At 61.0% G+C, this 8,428-nt stretch overlaps 1 protein-coding gene across 2 annotated transcripts; it reads right to left on the bottom strand.

Moving 5' to 3' along the window:
• Nucleotides 1-2,920: 2,920 nt before the first annotated feature.
• On the bottom strand, nt 2,921-6,107 carry GBX2 (gastrulation brain homeobox 2). 2 transcript variants are annotated; one of them, XM_029225899.1, is made up of 3 exons: nt 5,158-5,685; nt 4,836-4,867; nt 3,422-4,122 (listed from the first exon to the last, which is right to left on the bottom strand). In XM_029225899.1, the coding sequence occupies exons 1-3, from the start codon at nt 5,683-5,685 to the stop codon at nt 4,014-4,016; spliced, it is 669 nt and encodes a 222-aa protein (XP_029081732.1). In that variant the 3' UTR covers nt 3,422-4,013. The 2 variants fall into 2 exon arrangements, with proteins under 2 accessions (XP_029081731.1, XP_029081732.1); XM_029225898.1 differs by lacking the exon at nt 4,836-4,867 and having other exon boundaries at nt 2,921-4,122; nt 5,163-6,107.
• Between the last annotated feature and the right edge of the window lie 2,321 nt (nt 6,108-8,428).

Here is an 8,428-nt window from a genome sequence, read left to right as displayed (position 1 = left end):
GGAGGTTGTTTAAGGCCCAAGACCAATCTAAGAGGGCCCAGCCCCCAGAACGTGGAGACGTGGCTGCAGGATTTCAACGTACCCTCAGTTCTGCAAAGGCCAGGGGCACCCAGCTCCCCGAGGCTAGGGGCTAGGGCTGGGGCTGGGTGACTATTCCCCCACGCCCCCCACCCCCGGCCCCCAGGATCCCTACCCTGGTTGGTGGATGCAGGGTGCAGACGGGCTCCAAGAGCCCTAGCGCAGGGAGGGGGTGGGTGCAGGTCCACAGCGCTCCCAAGCGTAATTATTTGATCTGCAGATGTAAGTGGGATTTATTGTAACAACAAATATAGTGATGTCAAAACCCAACCTTGGATTAAAGCCGGCAGCCAAAGGGGAAGTGTATTAATTTCCAACAGCATCTCAGGCCAGAGCCTATTAGAACAAGCTATTCTTCAGGCCCCCCCATCAGAATTAATCATTGGGAGTTAATTTGAAGCTCAGACAAGTTGCTGTTAATTTAGTGCAGAGAGGACGGGATGGAATAAAAAGCTGAGGTGCTGGCCGAGCCTCGTGGGTCTCATTAATCAGCCAGCTGAGACGGCCTGGCTTGATTACAATTTGCAAAAAAATTCATTAGGGCCCGGGCGATTGACAATTTTTCTCTCTGCCTGTGATGTGACTCATTAGGCAGCCAAATGAAAGCCATGATGACGGCCATGATGACAGCGGCCATGAAGCGCCGCTTGTTTATCTTCCTCCCCTCGGCCTGTCTCTCGGGCCTGGGCCTCCGCGCTGGGCTCTCAGGGCCGCCCGGTGTTCGGAGGTTGGGGAGGAGGGAGACGGAGCCCAGAGAGGGCAGGGGGGCCCAGCGGTGGCCGGTGCCGCGGTGTCCACCAGGCTAGGGTAGCCCCAGGCCCTCTACTCCTCCTGCTTCCAAAGGCCAAGGACCAGCGCAGCTGGGGTGGGCCTGGGAGCTTGAGCCCCACCATGAGGTTCCCTGAAGGCACCCCCCTCCTTGCTAGGGAGCTTCACTTTCCCCCCAAGGTTTCTGAAGCCAAGGCTTTGGGCCCCTCCACTCTGTGCCTTCCATCCCTACCATGGGCTTTTGCAGAATGTGGGTAGGGGTTACACCTGTTATGGTGCAAGGGTACATGGGATGGGGGGGCACGCCAGGATCTGCGGGGAGTCCCCTGCTCTCAACACCCGGGGTTCCTTCCCCAGACCCGGAGCGCCAGGTGGGGGCGTCCCCGCCGCAGAGGCCGCGGCGCCCCCAGATCCTCAGGCCCGGACTCTGCGCCACCGGCCGCGATTCTGCCAGGGGCACATATCCGGCCTGGGGATGGAGAGGCCCGGGTATGGGGGGCGGGGACAGCGTCTCCACGGGCCTCCATTGCTGCTGCTGCGGCGGCGGCGGCCAGTGGCCAGTGCGGACCTGCCGCGAGCAGATGACGCCAACAGGCGACCCGGGCGCGATCACTGGCGGGCTACCGGCGGCATCGGCGGGAGCGGCTGGGCCTTGGGGACCGTGCACCGGGCAGGGTGCGGCCCGGGCGCACCTCCCACCTCAGGCCCCAGGGCGCTGGGTTGGGGGCAGCAAGGAGCCTCCACAGCTCTCCGCTCTCCGCTCCCCGAAGAGCGGACTGAGGCCCTCGGAGGAACGGCCACTCAGTATCACTGTGCTCAAAAACCAAGCCCGGGCCATCTTCTGTCCCTGGAAATCTTGGGAACGCGGCGGAAATCGGTGTCTCGCTCGCGCCCGGCCCTCACTTTGCGCCTGAAGTTCGGGCTGAAACCTCGGTCCCCAATGCCCCTCCTCCGCGCAGAGGTGACGGGTCGTAAGCCGTATAAATTAAGTCAATATTAGTATTGACCCACGGCGACAGATTTCTTGGACCGAGAACCGCGGTGAGTGAGGCGCGCGGCTGCTTCGCAATCCGTTCCCCGGCCTCCATTCTGAAGGCTGAGGCTGGCGAAGCCGCCGGCTTCTCTTCGCTCTTCGGGCTGCTGGTTTGGTGGCCGCGAGGGCTCTGGCACCGCGCCCCTGGGTCACCCGCGGCCTGTCCGCGGCAATCTCCGGAAGGCCTGGCCGCTCGCGTCCGGCTGGGCGCTTCGGGTCGGGAAAGGATCAGCGCGCGGAACTGGCCGGGCTCGGGGGGCGCGGTCTGCGGTGGTCGGGGAGCGGGATTGGGAATCCTGACACGCCCTCCCGCGCCCTGCTGGCCGCGCCCCCCACCCCGAGGAGGGGGAGGTGCCCAGCTCTCACCCCCAGCCCCGCGGACCGGCCCCCGCAGCTGGCCGGCGTTCCTCGGGGTGGGGCGGTGGTCGGGTCCCGCCCCGCTCCGACCCCGCCCGGAGAGGGAGGTGCCCGGCCCGCGGGCGTTCACAGCCCGCCTCCGCCTCCGAGCTGAGCGCTGCCGGGAAGCCCAGCTCGGCTAGTTGTGTTTCTGCTCCCGTCGGAAGATCACGCCCGGAGGCTGATTTATGAGTGCTCGGCCCTGCCCCGCGAGCGAGCACCGCTTCTTTTCGGGTCCGGGATGTTTGTAAGGAAACGCATTCCCTCCCCGGCTGTCGTTGATTTAGAGAATCAGGAGTTTGTGCAAAGCCACCCATACCCGCATTCACTTTCCCTCCTCCGGCGCCCACCTCCTCTGGCCAAAGTTTGCCAGCCTCCTAGGTACTGGTTAGGCTGAGCAGAGGGGAAGATGTTAGATTTCTAAGGTGAAAATTAGCTTTGCTCAAATTGATAACCCAGTTGGAGCTCTTGCTGGCCTATTTCAAACCTGGTGAGGTGCTGTGCGGCTCACGTCCGGCCGGCTTGAGGAGGCCCTGGACACGGGGTGTTCATCCAGTACTGGTCTCAGACCAGCTGCCTGGCCACACGCCGGCAGGCGGTTCCCTCTAAACAGTCAAATCTGGACAAACTTATGAGACCCAAGAATTGGTCTTTTCCCTCTCTCTCTCCTTTTTATTATTCACAAGACTGAGATTGTTTTAATGCCATAACTTATACGAAAATAAGCTACATTGAAATAAATTAAACACAACGGAGACGTGCTTCAGACATGGCTCATAGGATATGCAACCCCAGGAAAGAAAGCCAGGCAAAACCAAAGCAAAGCAAATTTCCAGGCTGCCCCAAAACGTCTGCTTTTCAGTCAACTAAAAACGCCAGAATAGAAACAAAAATAAATGGAGACCCCAGTGTTCGTTCCTGCATGTGACGTTTACCTTTGGAAAAGTATGGAAAAGTGGCTGCTATGCGTGGCAGGTTACAGCAGAGGTTTTGTTCTCTTCTGGAATGTGGCTGGAGGACATTACTGGGTAGTTGGGTCCTATAACTTTCAAAATACAGCAGCTGAGATCCAGTCTGTATAGACATCTAATGTACAGAGTAGGGTAGTATAATAAATATTTAGTGTGTCTTCAGGTGTAGCTGTAGCCCCTTCAAAAGCAGTCTTTCAAGCCTGTTTCATGAATATACTCTCAATTTGCTTGGGATGTCCAAAGCTGGGGGGTGACTTTGAGTTTTGCCTCAGACACGGTGGAGCCCACCATGGGCTCCCTCGGGCACTGCGGCTTCTCCACTGTGGGCCAGGCCCCAGCCCTCCCTGGGCTCTCAGGGCCGGGCCTGCTCCAGTTGCTGATGCTGACTTCTAATGGCGAACCTGCTGACGTGGACGGGGATGGGGACAACGATCTTGGGGTTCCTGGAGGGCTCCCCTGTCTTGGAATTGGCATTGCCAGCTTTCACCCGTTTCCACTTGGCCCGGCGGTTCTGGAACCAGATTTTCACCTGCACCTCGCTGAGTTTGAGGGCGTGAGCGATCTGTGAGCGCTCGGTCAGCGAGAGGTACTTTTTGCAGTGGAACTCCTTCTCTAGCTCGAGGAGCTGCTCGCTGGTGAAGGCAGTCCGCCGCCGCCGGTTCTTGCCCGTGGACGTGGTGCTGCCCGCGCCGCCGCCGCTCGGCGGGGTCTCCTCCAGCGCGTGGCCGGGGTCTTCCTCCTTGTGAGCCGCCTGGCCAGTCAGATTGTCATCCGAGCTGTAGTCCAGATCGCTCTCCAGCGAGAAACTCTCCTCCTTGCCCTTCGGGTCGTCTTCCACCTTTGACTCGTCTTTCCCTTGCCCTCTGACAGCCCCGACTGAAAGCAAAACCAAACGGCGTTTTATTACATTTCGCACACTGGCCTTCCTTTCCCTTTCCCACCGTCCCTCGGGCACTTTCCCCCCTTAGCGGATTGTCTTTCTGTGACATTAACACATTGTGACTTCCTGGCCTTTGAGGGGTAGAAAAGGGGGGGGCGTGAGAAAGCTCAAGGGAGAGGAGGAGACAGTACAGGCGACGGCCCTTTGCCCAGAACCATCACTCAAGGGGCCACCAGGCCTCCTCTGCACCCTCCCAGCTTCCCGCAGCTTAAGGCAGAAGTAACAGGAGGCGTGAGGCCCAAGAGAGCGTCCTCTTTGTCCCCGGGGTGGGGGCTGGGTGAGGACTGAGGGGGAGTTCACGATTCATCCTGCCCGCCCACCTCCCTCCCCGCCGCCGCCGCCGCCGCAGCCAAAATTCTGTGAACTTCAATTTCATCGCAGCCAGAGTGAGTGCACAGGGAGGTGCAGATCCCAGACCATGTCGGGTTTTGAGATAGATGATGTTGGTCAATGGGAAGTTTTGTAGCCTTAGAAGAAGTTCCCACCGGACACCCCAGCACACACATGCGGACGCACAGCCTCCTAGGAATCCGATTCTCCCAGGCAAGCAGCAAGCCTGGTAAAGGGGTTTAATAGGTCTGGACGCCCTTCGGCACCCTCCCTGCGAAGACGCGCAGCCCAACCCCCCTCCCCAAAGGCCGAAACCTACCCGGGATCCCAGGTCACAGCGCTGGAGATGAGGGAGTGCAAGACTCGGCCAAACTGGCCAGCAGATAAATTCGCCGCTCAGAGCAGCAGCTGGCCTGGGGCTCTGAATGCGCACTCCGCCCCCCCGCCCCCGCGCTTGTTGCGTGGCTCTAAATGCCCTCCGGAGGCTCCGCCGCGCAGCTCCGCTGCATCCGCCGGCTCCTCAGGCCGGTGGATCCGGGGCGAGGGGCGGGCGGGGGCTCGGCCTCATCCCCTCGGTCCCCGCGGGAACACGGAGCTGGCGCGCCCCCGCGCCCTCCCGCCCGGGTCGCGCGCGCCGCCGACTCACCGAGCGACGCCTGCACAGCCTCGGCCGCGGAGAAGGCAAGCAGCGAGCCCTCCTTGGCCAAGAAGCCTTTGCCATCCTCCGCGTCGGCTTGCAGCGCCTCCGCCTTGTCGAAGTTGCCACCGCCAGGCAGCGGCTGCGGCGCGAACTTCCGGGCAGCCGCCGCCTCCTGGTGCTGGGGAGACGCGGAGAAGCCGCCGGGCAGCGTGGCCATGAGCGTGGAGGTGAGCGCCATGCCCTGCGCCAAGCTGGAGCAGAAGCTGGTGGGCAGGCTGGGGATCTGGTGGTGAGGGTGCGCGGGCGGCAGCGCCGGTTGCAGCGCGGCCTGGGGCAGCGCGGGCGGCGGCGGCGGCGGCGGCGGCAGCACCACCGGCCGGTAGGGCATGAACATAGGGTAGCCAGTGTAGACGAAATGACCGGGGCTGGGCTGCGGCGGGCTGCCGATCAGCGAGTCTATGCTGAAGGCGGTACTACTCCCCAGCGGGCGCTGCATCATCATCAGCGACGGCGGGAACGCTGCGCTCATAGACGCGCTCGGGAGAGGCCCACGAGAGGCGAAAAGTCCCCGGGCCGCGCCGCCACCGGGAAGCCCGCCAGGCGCCGGGAGCACAACTTGGTGCACCGGGCAGGGACCGAGCGGGACCCGGAGAGCAGATACCCCTCAGCCCTGGGCCCGCTGCATGCCTGGCGGGAGCTGGTGCGGGCGGTGGGCGGGTGAGGCCGTGCGCCCCGGAGTGGAGCGGGCGCCCGGGCCCCGCGGGCTCTCTGGAGCTGCCGCCCGCCGTTTGCCCGTCGGAGCCCGCGCGCGTCGCTTCCGCGGCCCTCGGCCCGGGCTCGCAGCCGTCTGCGCGTCCGTCTGTCTGGCTGGCTGTCGGTCACCTCCTGCGGGCCGCAGGGGAGCGCGCGAAGCTGGCGCACTTGTCTTCGGCGGGCGCCGCCAGCACCTTTAAATCGCGCTCCTCTTTCTCATTCACATTTTGCCTGCTGCCCGGCCGGGCTCCCCTCACGTGGGGCCGGGAGCCGCCGCCTATTGGCTGCGCCAGGAGTGGGCGTGGCGAAAGTGGGAGCTCCGCCCCTTCCACCAGGGCTGGCCGAGAGCAGGCTGTGGACGCCGCGAGCGCAGCGCGCGGCCCAGAGAGCCGGGGCTTGTGCGCCTGGCCCGCGCCGCGCAAACTTGAAAGGGGCCATTGGCACCTCCTAGGCTCGAAACTCGGGGCTCGGCAGCCTCAACGAGGCCGCCTCCAAGGGCGGCTTTCGGGTCTAGCGACGGCCGCGTCTAAACCGCGGGCGTTTTATTTCTTTCGTACATGCTTTGGAGCAAACCTGCTGCGTGCTGCTGCTGCTCCCGGGGTCCGGGCGAGGTTCCCGGAGTTGGGGGCAAGGTCCTGCCCCTCCAGGTCCGCCCCTAGGGCGCCGGCCGGGAGCTAGCAGCCCCTGCCCGCCGCAGGGAACCCGCCGGGTTGCTCGAGGCGCCCCCGCGTTCCCGGCGCCGTGGGGAGGCTGCTGATGCCCCCATCCCGAGCTGGGCCCTCCAGTGAGCGATCCCTTCTCATTTTTCATGACATTCTTAATCATCGCACCTATTTACACACTTTGCCTGCGCACCAAAATAACAGCCACGATAATTATGATAATAAAGCGAGTCCTTTATCTGCTCCATCCTCGGGGAGGAAGGGGGGAGTTGCTGTGCCTCCAGTTTGTATAACGTGAGATTATCCTGATGAAAGCTTTATGATGTTTGCGCAAATAAATGCTGCGTTTTGTAAATAGGCGCTAATTAAGCACGTTGAGAACGGAGGGAGCGCTCACCCCGGCGCCGCCGCCAGGTTTCCAGCGCGAGGACTCGAGGGTGCGCGGTTCCCCTTTGCCTACTGCAGGATGGAGCCGATTCCCTCACGATGTTTCCCCTGTCTCGACAATGGTAAAAACCCAGAATTTGGGAGTAAGGGAATTGGCGGGGATGGGGTGAGTGTTAGGAATGTTCTTATCCCCTTCACCATGATAAAAACAAAACTTTCAGCTCTTGTATTCCCTTTTAAAATGGAATCCTTTCGTGGCAAGGGCAGGCCGTGCAAAGCGCGCCAGCGCGCGCGGGGCTTCCACGCGCCTCCAGGGCCTCGGCTCCAACCTCCCGGGTCTAGACGTTCGCCCGGAACGGCCGACAAGCACCGGACTCGGGAGGAGAGGAGAGAAGAGCACTGTTACGCCGGTCATTAAAAATCAGCTCACGCCAAGGAGCTAGTGGTTGGGGAGTTGGCCCGTGTTGGACGTGTGCTATGTATCACTTACAAGCACATTTAATTGGGAGATAAAGATAAATCGATCTTTATGAATTTATCGACCTGATTCTTTGAAGCTCTTCTTTCTCGCTCTTCTTCTTTCTCTGGCTTTAACCCGAAGGCCCCCTGGGGGACGTCTTAATCCTGGACCACCTCCTCAGCCGGGAGTCTGGCCGGGGACCCACTGCCCACCCAACGGGCCCTGGAGGAGCGAGGGGAGGGTGCATCCTCGGCGCCCCGGAGGGCTGAGAAAACTCGCTGTCCCTGCCGCCAGCCGCCCTCCCTCTCCTCGCCTCCTCCCCCAGCCCCCCCACCAGGACAAAGGCGTCTCCAGCGCGTTTCCCCACTCCAGGCCGCAGTAATAGATGGCTCCGGCCGCAGGCGGTTTGAAAGGAATTCATTAGGACGCTGCCTGTATTGCCTCCACTCCCTTCACGCCCAGACCCCGAGGTGGCTTAGGCGGCGTGAGGGGAAATGAATTCCCGTTGGGATCCATGGGGAAGGAGACGTCTGTGGGCTCTGTAAGCGCTATCCCTCTTTCTCCACTCCTGCAAAGGAAGCACAAGAAGAAAGGAAAAGAAAAAAAAAAAATCGAAGCCCAGGGCAAAAGTCTGGTTTCTTTATGAGCATAATAAATACTCCCTCTCATTATGAGACAGTTACAGTCACACCGTCTTGGGCAGGGTTACCTAGTTTTTTGAATACTAAAGAAAAAAAAAACGCTCGACTGCTTGATTTACGTTGATACAGCCGGGTCCCTTCGCTGCTTGACACTGGCATGTCTGTGTAAGTTGTTACTCATTTTACCTAAGCAGATTTGCCATCCACTTTGCTATTTTGGCATAAAAATGTTGTTCTAGGGACTTCCATCCCCTGATTACCCTCCAAGGGACAGAGGTTCCTTTGATTATTTCGGTGATAATTCCACATTTAAAGTTCGGCAAGGAGCTTGAGGTCCACTGAGTTATAGGTGCACTTGAAATAATTTGA

The sequence above is a fragment of the Monodon monoceros genome, unplaced genomic scaffold, assembly GCF_005190385.1.
Source record: "Monodon monoceros isolate NGI ecotype Baffin Bay Population unplaced genomic scaffold, NGI_Narwhal_1 Super_Scaffold_16, whole genome shotgun sequence".
NCBI lineage: Eukaryota > Metazoa > Chordata > Mammalia > Artiodactyla > Monodontidae > Monodon > Monodon monoceros.
This window is presented reverse-complemented; position numbering and strand designations above follow the sequence as displayed.